We start from the raw sequence: 22,732 nt of genomic DNA, 5'->3' as shown, positions 1-22,732 counted from the left end.
CGTAAGAGCTTGTATGGCAGACAACGACTGAGTCACAAAATTGGACAATGTTGAACCGTTTTTATTCACGTGTGACAGCTGATGTTAGCAAAGGTGGTGCGGCTTTTGAACAAATAAGGACACAATGTCCTTATTTGACTAACATATGTTTATATGGAGGACAAACTATGGTAGGACATGGTTAGGTAGTAACAACCAGATATGCCGTATGTTACAATGGCTGCACAATTTAACTATAACGATAACTAAATCATTTTCATTGCTGAAATCGCCGATTCCATGGGCAGCAATTTTCCGACTAGTCATGGTTTGGTTATCGCTACTTAAAAGCTACAAGTCACAATTACATACCTACATACAATTAAGAACAGTAACATTGGTACTTGCTTAACCTGGAATCGAACCACTCGTGCTCGCGTTGAGAGTAAATAAGTCGTATCTCGCTCATACATCCATCGGGCAGACTTTACCGACAACTCGAATTCCCACGCATGTCACATCACTATAATTTGCTAACATTAGTCACTACACAAGATCAGTAGCCGACTGTACAGGTTTATATTATTTTAACGGTTTGTTTTTATATGAGGAATTTGTGAACAGGATGCAGATTTTTTTATGTGTAACGCACCTATATTTTTTTATCTATCATCGATTAAATTAAGTTGTTTAATAATTACTGGTCTCCGACCGCGGCCTGTGAAAATTACTTCGCGTATGCACACCCGGATAAAAAGTATGTCTAGTGCCTTCCTTGATAAATAGGCTAGGAAATCAGTTCCTGGGTTTACCGTGATCAAGCAAACAAACGAACTGTTTCCCCGAGTTTTGATCTATCTTTGAGAAGTAAATAAATATTTTTCACTCAATTTAACTGTAAGAACACCCGGTACAGAACATATTTTTCCATTAGGACATTTCAAGTTGAATATCCAACAATAGGAATTATACAAATTAAGCAATAATCGTAGCACACGTTAAAATTCACACGCACACAAACAAAATATTATGAATGAAACGCACACTACCACACCACACACTGTATTGTACATACACAAACATCAACTTAGAGTTATTTACTCGTTAAATAGCTACATAATTAGTGAACACAATATGACAAAAGATAAATGTGTGAACGTTTTGTTAATTGTTATCGCGATTTTAATGTCAAGTGCAAAAGTATGTGTTTTATGGAGGAACTAGCTTATAAGTATTGACAGTTTCACCCGCGTTCCGTAAAAACTAGGTTTTCCCTTGAAAGTAGTAGGATGATGGGCCGGGTGAAAAAACAGCTTATGTTTTCTATTTATTCTATTTATGCTTTCTCAGATTCTAGACTACGCCTGTACCAAATTTCATTGACATTGGTGAAGTCGTTCTGACATGAAAACGCGACAATAATATTTTAAGTAAGTACCTATGAATTAACCACATGGCTTAACTGCAATATAAACGTAGCATATCAAACATATTTCCAGTTCTATAAAAACAAGGTTCCCACATACATTCTTGACCAGTTTTTTTTTCATAAAATAAGACCTTAAATAACATTATAGGTGCATTACTGGTAGGTTGCGAAACAGGCTCCGCAGACAGTTGTCCTATTCAATACCTTACTGGTATGCCGGTTGTTGCGTTGCATGCGATGCAGTTCTGATAATAATGATGATGTTTTGTATTACTAAACGATTAAACTTTTAAATAAAGTTGTCATTTTTTAAGAAAGCACAAAAATTCTAATAATATTTGGTTTTCTGTATAGTTACCGGCACAGACCTCATAGAGCGTAGCCTTCTATCTCGATCGGTCACTTTTTGTGGCCAGTCCACGAGGAGGCTATGCAAGTCTTCTCTCCAGCGTTTCCTTGGTCTTTCTCTCGAAACTAATTTGAAAATTACACCACTTCATATTGTAATGAATGAACAACTCAATAACTAAGTTTAACTTTTATTCAGAAGGTACTCTAACTAAAATACCAATTTGTTTTTTATTCTTAAAACTTGTTCTAGTCACGAAGTATCGTGATAACTTCATGACAACTTTATGTTGACACAAAAAACACTAACTGAAATAGTAATAGGGTTTTATAGTGCCTTACATGGAAGTCCGGGGTTGGTTTTCTTAACTTGTAGATGTACCTATGTACATTAGGTAACAGAGGACAGAGTTATTATGAGTAGTATTTAGTGAAGACATAGGTAATATAACAAAGAAATACTTTTGAAAGTGTATTTTTAAAAAAAACAGCATCAGAGTTAACGAAGTAGCATACAAACAAATAGTTCAAAATTCTTTTCTCACAGAATAATATTGGATCATCTCGAAGTTGACTAAAGCTAAGGTCATTCAACCGTTCAAGTACATCGACATGTCTTTCGCAACTTTTAAGTATGTAATGACTAAGGTGAGTAATCTCACTTAGTATTATCTATTAACGTAATAACTACCTATCTATTGAAAAGTAATGAAAAACGGTAAGTAATACCTTCTTGAGACAGGTATATTCGCTACTTTATTTATTAAGAGATTTCTTAAAAAAGTGTGTCGCGATATTTCTCTTACTTTAAATATGAACAGTTTTGTACAAACGATTTTATGCCAGAAAAATTGTCATGATGAATAAAAGCTGGTGACTGAAATATAAATCATGTTTTACGACATCTATCGTCAAATGCTGACACTAAAAATAATATTTATACGAGGTAAAATGAATGGTAATCTCCCAATCAAATGGTAATTAAATTGTAAATAAAACAGTGCTATATATATAGTCGATGTTCAGATAAAATTGCTTAAATTAAAGCAAATATTTCAACACTTGTTACGTTGTATACTAGCGCCATCTTGTAATGAGTAGCTACACTAAATTTCGTGCATGATTTCAATCACAGTTCATAGATGGCGCTTTTAACAAAATTGCTGTCCCAGTATTTATTGTTTTTATTTTAATGTAAACAACAACAAACCATGAACACCATTTAATTAAAAATCATATTTATTTATTAACACTATTAATCTTATTATCGGATTAGTGGCCCACAACAAAATATCTATGGAATATTAGACACAATCGTTTCCAATCGGCCATTAATGGGCTAACCATTATAATTCTGTTGTGCAATATAATGGCGCGGGCGCATTGTGCCACTGGCACGTATATAATGCCAGTAGAACGTATATAATGCCAGTGAAAATGGCAACAGACTACCTACGTCCTTAACACGTGCTAACAATAATGGCTGGCGTTTTTCACTATTTACGTTAGCAATAGTTAAATGGAACATTTATGTGTAATTTCATATTAATTTCCTTTGAATATAAAGTGAGAGCTGAGCGTAAATGTTGACCTTAAAGTAATTATGTTTAAAATGAGTAATATTTATTTATGAAGTCGTGTTTTATTCATTTTGTAAAAACAATCTTGTGATTACTTTTGAAAGGCGTCGAATTGTTACCAAATTAAAATCTCCCTAGTCAGCTTAGAAGGAGTAACTTATCAAAAATCCACACCTCAATTATCAGATCACCGAGAGACTAGTGCTGTAGCTACCATGAGTGCTTTCACCTGTCAGACTCATCCAAAGTGCCTGCGATTGTCGTTGATAGTACTACACAACTACATGTGTATGTGAACATTTTTAAATATCCAACACTACTCCCCATCTAGCCAACTTATTAACACAACACGTCCTTTTAATTAAAAATACAAAATTTTCAAATAAATAAAAATACATATAAGAAAAATTATTTCTATTCGAAAAAAAATCAGCGACTCCATTGTTAGAAGCTCGAGAGAAATAACTTAGGTACATATAATACGAAGTGGTCACGCAAAGATAATATTTTTTTAATTAATTTCCTTTCCAAGTTGGTATTGAAGGAACTAGTTGTTTATGAACAGTGAAAATTGATAAATTGTTCGTAAGTAGCCTATAAATCTTGTGTGTGTTGTTTCCTAGTAATTTAATTACAACGGGCAGTAAATAGTATTTTTGGCACTAACATATTCTTTCGGCGTTTGACAGCTTGGCATACTGACAGTAACATTTCCTGTAAATTCACTATTTGTTTGTAGAATAACTCCTCCTCCTGAATGATTTTTTTGAAAGTGCAGCTTGTCCCCACTTATTTTAAGAAGCGTTTAAAATACTCTTGTTTGGGTATAGTATACACGTCATGACTTCATCCCAAAGGCCCTATTATGAGGCTCAACTTGCAGTAGATAAGGAATTACATAGGGGTAGTACATAATCGTAAAACATAAGGAAGTACACAGGGAGATACAGGTAAGTGCATAGAGCTAGTACCTACATAATTGTAGTACACAAAGGAAGTATATAGTCGAATTCTCCAAAATTCCCTAACTTTTCTTCCCAACATGTCAAACTAGCTATCTCTACTGGGAATACCACAAAGCCAAGCTCAGTAGTTTCACATACAGCTTAGTCTAAGAGCCGAGTGCACTCGCTTGGGCCCGTACAAGTAAATACACTCAGCGCTGTAGCAGCTGTATGGGATTAGCCGTTTAGTGTTGACTAAACTCGAAAGCGCTGTTTATGCTTATTTGGTGGGAACTAGTGTGAAGTGATTTTGGATATGGGACAAGCTAAGTAATTTCAAGTGTATGTCAGTTTTATTCTACGTTAAAAACAGTTAAATAAATATATATTAAGGTTAAAAACAGCCACTAACGGCCAGTTTCTTTATCAAAAGTTAAAGTTAAAGTAATGTCTAAAGTAAAAGTAACGGTCAAATTCGTTTTTTCAAGGGTAAAGTGACAGCAAAACTAATAGAAAATTTTAATTTAACCGTTACCTTTACTTTAGACATTACTTTAGCCATAACTTTAACTTTAACTTTTGATGAAGAAACTGGCCGTAAATGTTTTGAACGCCTTCATTCATAATCCGAAGAGATAAGTATTTCATGCATTCTAAGATAATTATTAGGAATCTTCCTCTAGTTTAAGTTTGGTTTAAATTCTTTTAAATCGGTTCAGCTGTTTACCGAAAAACATGAAAGGGAAAGAGTTTGATAAGGAACGAAAATAACATAGAAAAGCATAATCCATCTTGGCAGTTAGTTAAAAACTGACCTAAAAATGGATAACCACAATGAAAAAACACAGATTTAGTCTGCATACGCTGAAGTTACAAACTGTATAATGTTTGTTGTTCAGCATAGTACGATTTATGTAGTATGTTGCATATTCAACAATCACACGTTTAGCACACAATGCGTGACGCGTCATAATGCAGTTTGATGCACACAATACAATTGACACTCAAATCTAGTTCATGCACTACGAGCTAGGACATACATAAAAAACACCTGAAAATAGTATCGATATTTTATTTTAGGAAAGAAATCCTTAATTTTTTCGTTGCCCATTTTGGCTTGGTCTCTCATTTGGATAATATTTAACGTAGGTATTAGAACGGTTTTATACTAGCTGATGCCGCCCGTTGGTTCATGTAGGTATGTAATTTCAGCATCATCTCTTAAACGAATAACTGTCACTTCCTGAGGTATAAAAAATAATGAGATAGAAACGCCCGTACAACAGATAGTTTTATTTTACTAGGCCACTATCAACTTCCTATAAATTATGCCAAATTTCAATCTCACCGAAACAAATTCTCCCATTCTTCAAATCTCAAATTCATCAAAGAAACCACCCGTTGTTTTTCAAGATAGGTTATCCACAGTAAATCGAGCAGACAGGCCACTAGTTTGAAATCGCTGACCTAACGTGAGAAAAGTTGAATAATTACTAACAAACGATCGAATAATATGCCTCGTCAGTTTTACATAATAAATCGAATCGTGTCTCTCCGAATATAAAATCGATAAAAAACCTTATTGAAGAGAAAATTGATATTATTCGTGTTGTAACATAGTGGTACATGTTCTTTGTTAGTTTTGCAACATTATATTATTTACGTGGGGTTATTTAGAATGTCGGCTTGTGCTGATTTCTTAAGATTTGCATTCCTTTTTCCAAGGTTCGTTGGTCAGTTGCACTGGTTATGGACAAAATACCTAAGAACTTTTTAATTACTGAGATATAAAGATACTTAATTATTAAAAAAGATAAAGGTGCAGTACCTTTTACTTACTGTATGTTAATTGCTGCCAATATCAAATCTCTTTGGTTGCAGCTTATCTATAAAACGGCTGGAGTTATTTTTCAGGAACACTCACTAACAGATAGCTGACATTGTAAGTTAGAACAGGCATGTATTTTAATCGGTAAGAATCTGATTATGGAGAACAAAATTTCCTTCCTTCGTGGTCTGACTGTACATATATTGTAACTTCTACCTATCTAAGCAATGTACTTAAAAAAAATTGTTGTTCAAAAAGGAGTGTTTTGTTATGTTCCATCATCATCATCCTCCGAGCCTTTTTCCCAACTATGTCGGGTCGGCTTCCAGTCTAACCGGATGCAGCTGAGTACCATTGCTTAACAAGCAGCGACTGCCCTATCTGACCTCCTCAACCCAGTTACCCGGACAACCCAAGTTATGTTATGTTCCGTTATCACTATGTTCGTTTATGTCTGTGTTTTTATTTCAGTCATAGTCTATTTACTTAAAAGTAATTTCAGATTACATTGTCCTGCATCAATACATTGTGTCAGATAATTTCTGTCGCCATGACAGTCTGCTAATTAATTGGTGAAGCACGCGATATTGTAGCGAGAATAGATTCACTTTTTTGCTTATTAGCTTCGAATGGATAGTTGCTTATAAAATAGTAACTATTATTTATCTGCACTACTAGTAGAGATAAAGTTAGATACCTATATAGATAGAGTTGAGTAGGAAACTATTGAAACTACTTGCATGATTCCTAAAAGGAAAGCTGGTTCAGGGCTTCGTACCCAAGGGGTAGAACAGGACCCTATTACATCGTTGTCTATCACCAGGCTGTATCTCACGACCGGTGATAGCTGGACTATTGAAATTTTCACAGATGCATTATTGTTGACATTTATAACGACAAACATTCAGTAATTACTAGAATACAGCAGATACTTTAGGAGAACAAAAGTGTTATTTTTTTATTGGTAATGGTACAGAAACCTCGTGCGCTGCTCCGAGACGCACTTGACCGGTTGTTTATTTGGCATATTTATACTCCGAGACAGAGACACAGATGTATCACCACCAACGCTCAGCAGAAAAACTATAGTACGTTTAAGTATGTACCTACCACAATCTCTGCACTACATAATTAAATATCGCAATATTCAAGACAAATACATAACAAACAAAGTTTATACAAGATAGCAGTTTACGCTCCATCACATTTGTTTGTACATTGGTTTCTTCCCACGAAGTGACGTGGGAGCCGCTAGTATGCTGCATGAATTAATTAACGGCGAATTAGTTTACTTAACTATACGTAAAATGTAAGTTTTGCAAACAAATGCGTAGTTGTTTGAAGTACAGTGTTATGAAGATGAGTTTTGCCCCTCGGCAAAGCGTGCAGACTAAAATGAAAAATAAAAGAAACTTGTGGTCGAGAAAAGACAAAGAAACGTCGTAATTTCAACTTGCACGACGTCTCACAAGACAGAAGATCATTAAGTACATTTTTATCTTTGTGGATTTTCATTTTCGCGTACTGACAAACATGTTTAAGATAAGGCTAGTTGAAAAGTTAACTAGGTACCCCACTAGTTACTTACACATAAGTATTTAAAATCTAAATAATGTCCAAAAGATACCACTAAACTCAACCCTATCAGTTTCTCAACTTCAGTACCCATACTTATTTGACAAGTATTTCCGTTTCTATAACACATGTCAAAAACCCTTTCCCGTCCAATAAAAATGCCAATCATTATTGACAGTTAGAGCGACATTTTAGGCCACCGGCCAGATTACCGGGAGCTCGCGTGCTGTTGTAATTGAATCTAATTCGATGTGATATGTGCCCTGCAGCTTACAACATCGTCATCTATATCATATAGGCACATATATCTATATCTATGGGCATAGGGCCTTTATACTTCTGTATGTTGGGTTTCGTACTTTCTTAGTAAATCTTAGACATCAAGGACTGTGTTTCGCAGTGCAAATCTTTGGCAGCCGTTACGGGTAGTCTGAAGCCAGTAAGTCTGAAAACCCGACTTACCAAGGGGTTGGGTTGCCTGGATAACTGGGTTGAGGAGGTCAGATAGGCAGTCGAGCCTTGTAAAACACTGGTACCTACTCAGCTGCATCCGGTTAGGCTGTAAGCCGACCCCAACATAGTTGGGAAAAGGCTCGGCAGATGATGATGACCTATACTACATTAATCTTCTAGAAGAATATTTTTCACCTAAAAATTTATCACATCTCGGAAGCGTCTCACTATCAGCTCCGTCACCCAAGCTAATAAAATTCTCTTTATAGTCCATTACCCAGTAATTACGATCATATCTTTCATTGACGCGTAAAGATTAATGCTGGTCGTAAACGATTTGTTTGTCTAATCCTCGCTCGTAATTGTTCGTACTAATGGCGTTGTGAGTGTGGCAGACTTCGTGGCTGGCCATTTTATAGCTTCGCTTTTATTGTTTATTTCTTTTCTAGTGTGAGGAAACTAGTAAATGTATCCGGAAAGATTATAATTATAATAAAAAGACCGGTTCCGGCCACGGCGGCTGTTCTCATATAAAGAGATCAGACAGCTGCGCAGGACATATTATAGTGCACCAGCATTTACGCCGACACAGGTACACGCCGACATCGGCCATCAATGATCCTCAAATCATAAAACAAATAACAGAACAGTGAATTCCTCAAGCAGGTTAATACTAAAAGAGACATTATATCTAAACATTATTTAGTTAGCTGCCCAACCTAGCTATGATTACCAAAACTCTATAGGTATTCTAAAAGCCCTGGCACTAAGTGGCTATAGAGTTTTTCAAGACGACTACTCAGGATGGGCCAGCCCTACTTAGCCTTAATTGGATCAATTTCCATTAGCCTACAGGCCACAATTTGCATAATTAAGTTAGAATTACGACTTCTTTCAGCATTCCTTAGATTCTCAGGGCACAAACCCAGGAGTTATTTGGGCTCAAGCTTGGCTCTCCAAAACCTCCAAAAAATCGTTTGGTAAAGAATGATAGGCAAAATATTATGACGCATCGTACCCCAATCCATCAGACTGACTCCCCATCGGACTTTGAGAATACAGAATTAAAAAGTAGGTACAGACAGGCAGGTAAATAATGTGATAAAGTACACAATAAACATATAATAATAGCCCTGAATAAATCTTAATGAGCATTTAACATACACATTGAAGAAATGATTCCCACAGACTTATTTGTCAGCATAAATAATATCATCTAAATCTATTATTGACTTCACAAATGACACACTAACCTTTATTGCTTCGAACAAACCATGTGCTGTTTCAGCAAGTTAAATTGTTTCACGCCAAGTGTAGGCTAGCAATTCTTTAATAGCTCAAATTATATAAATGCGGAGTTCAATTACTGAATCACTCGTAACGATATATCAATCGTAAACGTCTTATTTGCTAGCGATTGTATTAACTGTGTTGTGGGTGAAATCAGTAGTAACATACGGTGAGAAAATAGAGATTCTGGGTTTCAGATGTTTCAATAGAATGCGATCATTTGTGTTTGTTTTTCTGTGTATTTTTTTTCTAATTATTGATGGTTGGGGTTGCGTACATATTCCCTAGTATTTCTGCATTAAATACAGATAAACAGCGGCTCTTGCAATGATGATTCTTACAGGAATTTATTACATAGATTTCACCTGCGACTTCGTTCACTATGAGAACTGTCTCCCCTTTTCAGGTATCAGTTCCATGAAAAATTGCATAACTAACGATGAAGCCATTTAGCGCGAAGTGGTAATAAATGCTCACTTTAGCAGCTTTAATATCAATAAGTAATTTGAATCCACGGTTCTTCTTCTTCTTTCGTGTACCAATTGTTTCATGTCAGCTTTCCTACAGTCTCACATTCCATACAATACAAGTTTGGCGATACACTAGCGATTCAAAAACTATGCGTCGCCCGTTGATTGCGACAATTAAATACAGTTGATCTCGACTCGCGTGTTTTTTGTAACGGCCGTGTATCAGTTTTTGTGGTTGACAAACTGGCCTATCGCTCTCGGTAAGGAATTCAGCCTGATTCTGCTGTTATGAGTACTAGGTATATGTGTTTAATTGTTTATTTTTGTAGAATGTAATCCTTTTGGCTTTCTTATAACATGCTATAGCTATGCCATTAAGAGTTGCAACGTGTGTTTCAAGTACTAGGCGTTTTGTTGCGTTTTCACCCGCGTCAGGTGAGAACTTCTGTACCTAAATAAAATGTATTACATGCCTATGTAACTCGGGATGATTGTAGCTTTCCAACACTCAAAGAATTTTTCAATTCAGCTTCGTTTTTCGGGAACTTTAGAAAGAAAAAAATCCTCTTTATTATATTAGTATGGCAGGATAGACCGTCAATACTAATCAAATCAATCAAAGAATTTTTCAATTCGGTTCCGTAGTTTCCAAGACTTACGAAAAAAATGTTTCGTCTTTGTTATATTAGTTTAGACGTATGTGGGGAGGGATTTCAAAGAAAAGATGGATAGAGATGGCCTAAACGTTGATTCGAATAAAAAATATTAAAGATTTTTTTAACACTATCAAAAAATTTAAGTATTTTTACACCCGACTTCACCCAATTAAACTAAACTACACCTTTAATGGAAAAATCAACAACCAAAAGAAAACAGTGTACAAAGAAAATAAAGTAACGTTTTAATTGTGTTTTTCTACCATTAAGCGGCCATAATCGCTGTTCATAGTTCGCGGTCGCGTCCGATCGTGCCCCGGTACAATGATTAAGGTTTAAATATTGTCGCTTGGTAAACTGTCTTGTTTTATGTTCTACTCCTTTTAGATTTAGGGCTATGAAGACACTGTTAATACTTCATGATCTTTGTAGATCAAAGAAGAAGAAGAAGGTTCCTAAATTATTCGCTAAAGTCTTACATGGATTAATTCGATGCCCCTGCAATTTTCCCTTAGATATGGGAAAACTACTGAAACTAGATAAATAGTAAGTAGCCAATTTATTTGTATGTGGGAAATCATCAGATGATCCATCTGTAGGTGCAGCGGGGGGAGGAATGTCAGATTTTTACAGACTAAACCACTATGTTACTTCTGGAGCCCTTTGTTTACCAAGGCCCCAGTAACTCTTTCGAGCAAAACCTCAGTCAATATAAAAGCTATATTTCTTCAAATTCGTTTAATTCGAATTCGAACGGAATTCAATATTACTTAATTATGACACTATTTACAGTTCGGAACTAAAGATGACTCAACACTATCCTTACATCCTCTCAGATCATTGTCTACACTGTCCTTTTTAAATGACAATGTAGCAAGTAGGGTGGCCTAGTGGCACATTAAAAGGACAAAGGGTTTTCCTCTAAGTAAAGATAAAGGTGTAGAATGACAAGTGCCTGATTACAATCTAATTTGAAAACAATGCTATGGCAAGCCATCTTTGGAAGCCAAGTTCACAGGTAATTTGAACAATGATTAATAATTAAGGCTTTGTTGGTAACTTATGGTAGGCAATCTTGAAAATATTGATGTTGAGATGTGGAGAAATTGAAGGTTTCGGTTTTTAATTTTGGGAAGAAAATGATGATGATGATGATGATTGAAATTGTAGTACAAAAGAAACGGGATTCAAATAAAGTGTTACACAATTAGTTTCTAAAAAAAACCTACTTTTAAATATAAATAGTAGGTACACTGGTACCTACAGATACTTTTAAAGAAACAATGAAGGAAACATAAAGAACAAAATGACTAAGAAGGAATCGATTTGAGAAAAAAAACAAATGAACTTGAACAAATGAAAGTTTGACTGTAAACCTACTTTATAACTAAAATATAAAAATATTGTAGTGCTATCAGGCATGGATAAAAACAACATTTCATAGACCCAACTAGAATAGTTTTATAGGTATTACTAGGTTTTTAACCTTCAGCAATATAGTTGAGTTCACCAACAATAGTACAACATTAAGGCCCCGTCCCGCCATCCAACATTGTTGAACTCCATTGTAAATACAATTAGATAGAGACATTATAATACATATGTAAATAGTGCATTTACCTATGTATAAGTACGTACATTATGGGACGAAATACGTAACAAATAAGGCCTAAGTACATCGACTACATTGAAACGTCAGTTTTCTTCATTGATGTACAATTTTCAAAGTAAACAGTAGTTTTCAGAAAAACTAAATTTTACGTTGTTGTTGTTGGTGGATCTTGGGTTAAAGACAGTCTAGGCAGTGCCTGGAAAAAGGACATGGGCTTTTCACCCGGTTACAAAAAATGGTTTGCCCAGGACGCGGGTGAAACCGCTGGAATAGCTAGTATTTTATAATCGGAATAAAAATAATATGGAATGCTTAGTAATTAAGGTTAGTTATTGATTCAATTATAACTGAACGTTTAGCCCGTTTGCGTGTAAGATTAAGAATCAGAAAACTGAAATGTGGTACGAAGGGCGGTGACCTCATTAATGGCTTTTTTTTATCCAACTAAGCTTTATTATGTAATTTTGTTATGTAAATAAATGGTTTTTATAAACATAAATGGATACTATTAAAAGTAGGTCATAAAGTTGTTTTGTAATAATATAACAAAAAGGTCCGATTAAGAAAAAAAACATCTACGAAGTCTTTCCGTCCGGAATCTATTCCGCGCATAGATCACACATGACTCGGGTGAAACGGCGATTCAAAAATACTAATTAATTTCTTTAATTACAGGTCAGAGTTTAAATTAAATGTTAACAGTAAAAGACATTTGTGACACGTGTAACGAAATTGTTTACATATTCAGTTATTCGTAAGGTATTTATTTACTAAACACATACACTATGTAATGTCAAACAGTGTAGCTGCAGATAACTAAGCCTTATAAAATGTGCTGAAATGTTTTTTTTCATAATAAAAAAGTCATTCTGAAAGAATGGTCTTATTTTTGTGTAACTTAAGCAGACATTTCTACAAATACTTATTGAGAACTTTTTTCTCAAAACTCCAATATTCCTTAAACTATAACAATAATACTTTACATAGAAGAAAAGATTTACCTAGATACCTGCAACAGAGAGTTACATACTTAAAGCTCCAGATTTGAATACCAGTGATCGTAACTTTACATACAACTGTTATTACTAGATATGAAAAGAAAATATAATAAGGACGGAACGTAACAATAAAGACTTATAATTGGGTCCAATAGGACCTTTATAATATGGTCGCCTTTGACCCTACCAATTATCACGCAATCGTAAGTATGGCTGCAGTGGGTGAGTTACAACTGATAAATAATCAATTTTCTATTAGGACTAATATGGGACAAGCTATAAAGAAAATAATGCATCTAAATCAGGGTAAAACGACTTAGTTTGCCCTAAGGCTTGAGGGTTGAATATCAGTCTTCAGGTAAGTGTTAATTTGCAAAATACCGTTAATATTTGCCAACAAACCATCATTATTATTTACCTACTGTTTTCCATCGGTTTCAACTGCGTGCTAGGGGAAACACTTTCGTTCCAGAACAAAATATGACCTGTGGTACTCACAAGTAACGTAGGTTTGTATTGGTAAAATAATTTTGACAATAGGTTCACTACATGTATGCACATCCAGAAATTACCCACCACAACATAACAAACTTTACCACTTCACAATATTAGTATAGGTAAGTAGATCAAAGCAAAAACACGAAGTCCTGTAGATCTTTTAAAAAGAATAAATTAAAAAAACAACTTCACTTCAGTCATAATTATATCTCAGATTATTCACCCTTTGCTTCTAAACTTCGTAAAACTTATAACAACGCGAAAGCCGATGCTGGTTCAAGGAAAGTTTATTTTCAATAGCAACTTTGACGTTCAAAGCTTAAGACAAACGGGACGGATTTCACGGTACTTGTCGATGAATAGCCTTCAGAATTATAAGTACTTATAAGTTCACTAGCTTTGTTCGCGGTTTTCAGTGGCTTTATAACTGAGTTCAAAGATATCAGGGCTGTAATTTAGTATGCAGTTTTTGTTGTTTATTGTGTATTACGAAGAACAGCAAAGATATTTTTACCTATATTACTTATAATATCATCATTAGTCTAGTCTTTTCCCAACCCCTATGTTGGGGTCGGCTTCCAATCGGCTTCCATCGGTTACCGAATGCCATGAACAAGCAGTATCAGACCTCCTCAGCCCGGATACCCTCGTAATCCTTGGTAAGACTGATTGTCAGACTTTCTGGCTTCTAACTACCAGTAAGTATGTAATAGATAAGGAAGTTAATAGTAAACCTCAAGAGGAATCTCACTTGGTGTTTTCAAAAAGTTTTCCCTTTCAATATTTCTACAAAATGATCGTTGCAATTACCTGGTGATAATTTTATATGCTTCAATTATCCTTTACATTATTTTATTGTCGTCAAGAACTGACAGATTTTTCTATTGTCTTGCCAACTGTAACCGCAAGGTTTATGCCGCAAAAAGTGTGTTGTCTTGTTAAAGGAAATCCGGGAAATATTTTTTTATTATCCTCGTTACTGTCAAAGGAGCTGGTTAAGTAACAGCCACACGAGTCGATCATAATGTTTAAAGAAAGTTTGTGTTAAAAAATATAACACCAAGGACCCAGTTCACCTACAACATAAATAAATGTCGCGTTGAATTTTCAAATTAAAAAATTGATTTAAAAACGACGGCCGTTTATGCTGTCCGTGAACCTAGGCCTTAATCGTTTGTCTAGCTACTTAACTGCTTATATGTCACTAATTATAAAACAATAGAAAATCAATTGTGTCTCTCGTAAATCTGCGCTCCAGCAAATAACGGGTTAATGCAGCAGTTACGCATAATATAAATTCATTTTCGTTCGGTTATTTTGTCTGTCGAAATTGTCTGCTGAATATGAAAACTACCCAGGTGATTTTTCAGTCGACCTGACTGAATAATCATGGTAAACGGTGGTCAAGCGCCTAAACGGTGATTTAAATATCTAGGAGTGCGTCATACTTCATGATTACATTATTATTATTTATTTTTTGTAAATTACTTTAAATGTTTAATAATATCATTACTAGGTTTTTTTGTAGAGTCAAAAGATATTTTAGATTTCTATGAAGTTACTTTTTATAAAAAATCTAAAATATGTCTTAACAGTATGTATAAATTTGCTAATTTATGTAGGCATTTGCAAGTCGCATTAACATAATTTTATTATATTCACATTTAAATAAAGATGTTCTCGATACTCGCATACATTACTAATAATAACTAACGACTTTTGTTTCCACAAAATAAGCGATATCAAAAACCTGTATTATGTATAGGAAAACAACAGAAACAAGCCTTACACGTTTTGTCAAAAAAGCCGTTTGATAAGAACTAAACATGACATTACAACGTATTTTTACTTAAAATTTACGATAGTAAATGAAAATAAAATAAAACTTAGTCCTAATTTACCTTTCAGTTACAAACCAAACCAAAAACAGTGCGATCAAGTTACCAGAGATTCCTGAAAATGATCTCTGAATCGTTCAAAACAACCACGAGTGTCAACACATTTGTGAAGGAAGCTAGATCCTGACCGTGAAACAAAACTGTCACACATAATCAAAGCAAACTGAAACAATTCGATTAACTTTAAACTAAGATTAAAAATGCATCAACCCGAGATAATATTCCAAGGTTACTATCATTAAGTTTTTTTTTCGTAGTTCGCACAATTACTATCAATATTACCTTGAGTTTGGACATGACGACTCGTTAAGAAATTACATATGTATCACAGCACTATACCCCGCGAGCGGAACGACCGCTCTACACGACAGACCGATTGTCACTGTTGTCTGATTGAGAACGAAAGTCCCAATAAGTGTCATGAAATTAAAAAAATATATAACAATGTTAGTGTAACGTTGGGAAATACAAATAAACATGCCGTTTTGTTATTTAGAAAATAACATATTTCGACATAACGTCTGCTTTCAATACGCACCGTGATTGATATTTGATTATGGAACGAATTCGGTTGAGCGAGACATTTGAATTGATACTGGCTGGTTTGATAGATTTAAATTAGGACCGGTACAATTTTGAATTTGGAAACACTCCGATCAGATCAGAGACTTAATCAACCAGTGTTACCACGTTCAAAACACGCTTAAAACCTTTTTATTTCGTATTCTCAGATCGAAAGCGTAATTTCTGAATTTTCTAGACTTGAAAGTAGACTCCTGTTCGTAATTGCACTACTTATTTCATAATGACGATGTAGTTCATCGCCCACACGCATTATATTCCAACCTATTTCCCTCCATTTAATTTTATATGCGCGGGATGACAACTGGATGATGACGGTATTAAAATTGTTGCTACATGCATGATGATTTTATAGCCACGAGGATTTTATTGCTAATTTATAAATCCACTATACCTAAGGTTCTTTCGAAGGAAGGTTCTTTCGTCTCGCAACCTCTACTTTCCTTAAATGAAGACATTTATTACCTACAAACAAAATTTTATGGACTACATAATTATTTTGGAAACCTTGGTAACTAAAACCATTCATAACGCCTCATCTCTCCCTAAAAAATTTCTCAGTCAGTTAAAAAGTTCTCTAAAGTTAAACTACTAGCTACTTTCATAATAACAATATCGGTAAAATTTGTTATTTTCAAGGTTTTTCAAGTAATACCCGGTGATGAAAACGGGAGAACTTCATAAAATAAAACTCGGTCAGGGTCGGGGTAACTTCTTTATGTTTCACTGGCTTATTCCCGCGGTTTTACCCACCCGGGTAAACACAGTACCTAGATACTTTCCTCACCCGGATAAATAGTAGGTTATGTACTCCTACACCAACATTTTATTCATACCTGGACTAGATGCTTTCTTGCCAGTGAATATAACTTATACATGTCTATATCTAAGGAAGGCGAAAAATTATTATAGGCTTTTGGTCCCGGTACGCCAAATAGTTCGCGAGACCATAGACCAAGGTAAACCCGCTGACGGGAGCTAGTCCTAACTTTATTTTTTTTTCCATGATAAAACTTTTTCATAACAACTTGATTGAAGTGTGTTTACTGTTTAGTTTAGTATAGGGTCTTACCTTATAAAATAAACAAGACGAGCTGGAAAAATTATTCGACGGAGCTGTTTTCTTTTTCGTGGCCTTGTCAATTTCATGTCAAAAGGTTTTGTAAGTATTAGTTACAGAATATTAATATCATAAGTATTTAAAAAAATAGTCGTTTTAATAAATTGTTTGGTCACTAGGCAACTTAGGTAATAGCTGCAAGGATCGGTCGATAGTCGATTAGAAGGCAGGACTTTGCCCGGTCGGTCTGTGGATAGGTGACCATCTTGACATGACGAGTTCCACCGTGTTTCGGAAGGCACTTTAAAGTGGCTCCCGGCTGTCATTTAAACATCTTTGGTCGTCGTTAAGGATAGTTTAAAGCCACAAAGTCTGACAAACAATTTTACTATGACGTATCAGGTTGCTCTGTAACTGGAGGAGATAAGATAGGCAGTAGTCACATGTAAAACACTGGTACTCAGCTGCATCCAGTTAGACTGGGAGCCGACCATAACATAGTAAGGAAAATGATAAACAGAGGATGATGATGATTTAGCTGGTGCTGTTTTGCAGATACCAGTTACTAGAATCTACATTATTTGCACTTTTCAAAATCAAAAACAAACTCGCTAGTTATTTATGATTGACTGAAGACCGGATGTGGAGCAGCCACAGTTACAATTATTTATAATATTTGACTGAATTTAAACGAGATAGCTGTGCGGTAACTTAATGCAGTTAAACCTTGAGGCTTGAATATAATCAGTTTACAAACAAGAAGAAGAACGTTCTTACTGATATTATGTAATTTATATATGCGTAATTGTTTGTTGTTTTAACTATGTGAAGCAAATGTCTGGAGTGTTCGGTAAGGGAAAATTCCTTCAGAAGGTACAGAGTGGGTCTATGGTTTCAGTCCGTAAAGGTCTGTCTGACTATCATAATTTTGAGATGAAGATATTCTATTTCCAAAAAAAAGGCGAAAATTTTGAGGTTCAACATCGCGTCGTGGAAGAGACGGCGTGGCTTCAGGAAACGGTGAAACTCAAAAAAACGTACATGACTACCCACCCACGGACCCGTTGCAACACGGGTTGCTACCAAGACACGTGAAGATTCTCTATGATAGTTATGTGGTAAATTAAGGTAATATGTGGTAAAATAAGGAAAGGCGAAACAATAACGCATCGATGAGGTGACATAAGGAAAATTTAGACTCGATTTAGAGTGACTACAACTTATGCGGGCTATTTCATTGCCATCTTTTATGAAAATAAAAAAATATATGTAGATATAAAACAAAAAAAAACAAATCGGTAAAAACCATTGACATTAAGTAAACATGTCACCAAACTAGATGACGGCTTGTAACTAATTTCGGAGCACAAATACGCGCATGTAGCCCGTACGTACTCCTTGCTCACCTCCTCCATACGCTGGCTTTTGCGCAGCTTCCCGCGAGGTGTTCCGAACAAGTACCTATAAAGATTGACAAGAACTAATAGATATTTACGAACCTGTAGGTAACTAAGTTTTTTTTAATTTTCACAATGGAACAGTTGTCTTGTAAGTAAAAGAAGCATGGTAGAAGAAGCGCATCCGGTAAGCCCTGTCTGATAAAATTTTAGTGTAACGCAGACACCGAGACCTTACCTATAGGTATGTTTAAAAAAAAACTACATTTCAATTTAAGTTGTTCATATTTATTGTTTTTTTATGAATACCTAAATTGAGAGTAAAGGTGGACCAGTCCAAATTCGCAAGAATTAATTAAGTATTGATATGTGGAAACTGTGTGGTTCGGTATTGATTATTTTGAATTTAAACGAAGTATTTTCAAGGGAAAGACTTCGAGTACCTATTGAGTCGTAGGTAAGTAAGTCTTCTCTCTCCACTGCATAAATAAAAAATCCTCAAAATATAACGGATAGAAAAAACCGTTTTTCATCTTTATTGAGATACCTATTGGGTAGGTTATTATCTACTAATCATAGAAGAATTTAAAGTTTAAAGTCATTGCAATAGGTGTCTGGAAATATTGACGAAGTCACAAGATTACTTTAATCACGCAACGCGAACATTATTTTCCATCAATTTGTTTTCGTTATGCTCTCAAGTCTCTAACTATCCAGACCTGAAAAATAATGAATTATTAAACCATTTACGTACGTTAACGTGAACATAATTATTTTTTATGTATTTTCATCTAATTATATTATTTGTATTCAAAAATCATATTCACTTCACAAAAAAAAGCGTAAAACTTTCAATTTAGATGTAAGCGCCATCTAGACTTGTTTCGTCGAACTCGTTATATGTAATGTCTGTACATTGGTTAAGCGTTTCTGCTATTCAATCATAGATGGCGCTGTAGCACAGCATGCTTGTATTTTGACAATTCTCCCCTTCGGTCGGTCGGCCACACGCGAAACAAAACGCCACACACAGTTCGGTAATGGCCGCCGCCGGGGTGGTTGACTCGCGCCGCTGTCATTACAACACGCGTTGATTGGTTGTTTACTTTATTTACATCACAATCATAACCAATACAATCACAGTGTAAAGTGTTTATTGTGTACTGCGCTTGTTGAATGCACGTTTGTATACGAAATAGTGATTTTTGGTAAAGTTTTTTGTACGCGATGAGCGACGGGTCGCTCACCAAGCGTTGGTAGAATGCATCGTCCAGTGTAGTGTTGTGATTGTCAAAGTTTACCGGCCCAATGCTGAGCTACAGAAGCACGATGTGTAGCCGGCAGCATACCCAGGCTTGCCTGAACACGTCGCTGTCCATAAGACAGGAGATACAAAGATTTGAAAGCGTGCATCCTTCCATCTACGCTCTTTACGACCTTGTGGAGTTGGTACCTGATCCATTGCTGGCCCAGCAGATAAGGGACCACGTCGTGGCTATAGAAGGTTAGTACTGGTTCATTGTTTACATGTTATCGTGCGTTTACCACGGGCGTCCAAGTTGTTTATACTTAGATAAATCACGCTGGATAACCTAATAATGCGCAGCTTGTGTATTTACGATCAGTACGAGTGTGCTTACCACCTTTAACCAGAATTTATTCGCGTCTCATTTATTCCATTCATTGTGTAACGAATTTGAATTAGGAATCCGGCTGCCGTTTTGTGCGTGACTCCAAAACAAATGACGATCTAAATAAAATGTATCAAAAATTCAAAATAAAGGTTGATTTTGACACCGAATGCTGTTAACCTGTCTGATGTTGCTACCTGTGTTATTTAACAGGCATTTTGAAGACCAAACCCGTTGAACAATAGATACCGGTGACCGGTAACATTGCAAGATGGACACAAACATTCCGAACGCCTATTAAATACGCGGCTTGATAACAATCCGAAAACAATACATGTGAAGTTACTGTAGGTATAGTAAGTTCGTAAGTACACTATAAGAATGTCGATACTTTCTCCTCTTTTTACGACATCCTTAGTTGATAACAACCAGTTTTTATATGGCGGATTTCCTCTTGCTGTGAAACGAGACGTTCGTGCCAAAGTCAAGGTTTGCAGGTTAAGTTCTTTATTAGCCATTGTTGTCATAAAACCGGTACCTAGGTACCTATTGTAGTTCATAATTAGGGTTGCCACCTTTTTTTTTTGGCAGATAAAGTGCATTGGTAATAATAGGTAAGAAAAAAAAAGTACACAGAATAAAAAAAAAGTACAATTTATTTTTATTTATTATTTCGTTTAAAAACATATTTTTTATTGCTTTTTGCGATTTTTACCAAATGAGTATCTCTACTGAACAATTGTGACAATGACAATAACACTGTCATTGTAGACTATTAAAAAAGAGTATTTTCGTGTACTTTATTATTTTCATAAAGTATAAAGTAGGGTAAATACGCCAAATGTCGGCCCCCTTAGCGATTTTCTGATTGCGGTTCGCTATAGCACCGTCAGTTTCCAACGAAAGATAGTTTCTGATGCGGTTTTGGATAGTTTGATTAATCTATGTCGTGTTTATAGGCATAAGATTGATATTTCTACGAAAAGAAAAAAGTAATAAGGCTTAGATGCGTCGAGAACAGAAAAACCCTAAAGTCGGCCATTCACGGCTCAAGGTCGGTCGCGTTTTTTCCAAATGTCGGCCGGGTACAGGCTGTTTTAAATTAAGGCAGTGACAAATATTATCAACATGATTTATTTTAGCAGAATTATAATATAATACTAAGTATACATTTGTAATCGTATTTGTTTAATTTATAGTAAAATATTTTTTTGTTTCCCCTAAACAAAAAAAGTCGTTTTCACGACCAACCATTTATATTTTTTAAGCTAATAAGAACGGTTTAATAGATAGCAAGTCCCAAACTATAAAGCTACCATAAACATGCCTACAAAACTGTCAACTCCTACATTTAAACTTAACTCCTTTACGATATAATGAATTATAATAAATAAATTATTTCATTTTGAGAAAATGAAATTTTGAGAAAGTATTTTTTCATCAGCCTGTATAGTGGCGCTTGAGTGCGAGGCTGGTCGACATTACGATTATTTACGATTCTAATGTCGGCCCCTATTTCTTGTACTTTATTTCTCGAGATTCAACTAATATAACCCCGGCCGTTATTTGGCTATTAAACGTAAAATAGATCTATTTTCCTATAAGCTTTGCAAATTCTCTTGTTAAGCCAACGGAATTAGTACAATAGGAATTTATAAAATAGACTGCATTTGCTTTAAGTCGGCCACGGCCGAGACTCCGGTTTTAAGTCAAAACTGTTGTCCTAATGGCGGCCTCCTATTTTTCCTTGAAAAATATACGCAAAACGCTGAAAAAACTATCTTAAAATATAGTAAAAATAACCTATTAGTGATAATCAAGCTTAAAACAAAAATAAATAAATGTTTTATCGTTCTAATATCAATCCCCAAAATGTGAGTATTCACTTCGAGTAAGCTACTTTACGTGCGAATTTGATGTTTCAACGGCGCAATCGCAACTGACGCTCAGTATGAGAAGAGTATGTGACAGAATCGGATAGTAACGATTTGTACGTATAGAGTATAAACCAAGGTTGCAATTCGAGGAGCAAAACTAACACTTAATTACCTTTTGAATTAATGCAAGCTGAAAATGTACAAACGGCCGAAGTTTGGGGGGAGGCCGACATTTGGCATATTTACCCTACAATTACCTACTTGAAATAAAGTACAATACTTTATAATAAAGTACGGGTGGCAACCCTATTCATAATAATAGAATTATCATTTTACTACTAGCTTAGGTTAGTAAACATTGGAGTAGGTATTATTAACGTCAATAAATAGCTATTGTTAGAAGTACACTTAGTTGTATAATTCATTAGTAGGAAAGTACTAAGAAAGTGTTGTTTTTTTCTCACTTGGTTCCCGGAAAAATAGTTGCTATCCATTCTTTTCGTGTAGCAAAACTGAGCAAAGGAATTCAACGGTATTATTCCTTGAGGATGAATAACGGCGTCTTTATGTCTAGCAAATAATACTATTACAACCTGTGTGGTTGTAGTAAATCTCTTTGTGTAAAAT

General features: G+C 35.1%; 2 protein-coding genes across 3 annotated transcripts in view; one reads left to right on the top strand and one right to left on the bottom strand.

The window, feature by feature from the left end:
• Positions 1-15,986, bottom strand: part of LOC110374328 (angiotensin-converting enzyme) — a 35,407-nt gene extending 19,421 nt beyond the window's left edge. Inside the window, exon 1 of one of the 2 annotated variants that reach the window (XM_064037230.1) lies at positions 15,841-15,986. In XM_064037230.1, the coding sequence (XP_063893300.1) occupies positions 15,841-15,855 (15 nt within the window). In that variant the 5' untranslated portion in view covers positions 15,856-15,986. The remainder of the gene's footprint in view (positions 1-15,840) is intronic. The other variant, XM_064037229.1, reaches the window with a different exon arrangement.
• A 3,639-nt stretch (positions 15,987-19,625) lies between these two features.
• Positions 19,626-22,732, top strand: part of LOC110374324 (centaurin-gamma-1A) — a 235,305-nt gene continuing 232,198 nt past the window's right edge. The window contains exon 1 of the mRNA XM_064037111.1: positions 19,626-20,101. Within this exon, the coding sequence (XP_063893181.1) occupies positions 19,906-20,101 (196 nt within the window). The 5' untranslated portion in view covers positions 19,626-19,905. The remainder of the gene's footprint in view (positions 20,102-22,732) is intronic.

Source organism: Helicoverpa armigera, chromosome 12 (assembly GCF_030705265.1).
Source record: "Helicoverpa armigera isolate CAAS_96S chromosome 12, ASM3070526v1, whole genome shotgun sequence".
Classification (NCBI taxonomy): domain Eukaryota; kingdom Metazoa; phylum Arthropoda; class Insecta; order Lepidoptera; family Noctuidae; genus Helicoverpa; species Helicoverpa armigera.
The sequence above is the reverse complement of the archived record's forward strand: the minus strand, read 5'-3'. Positions and strand labels throughout refer to the sequence as shown.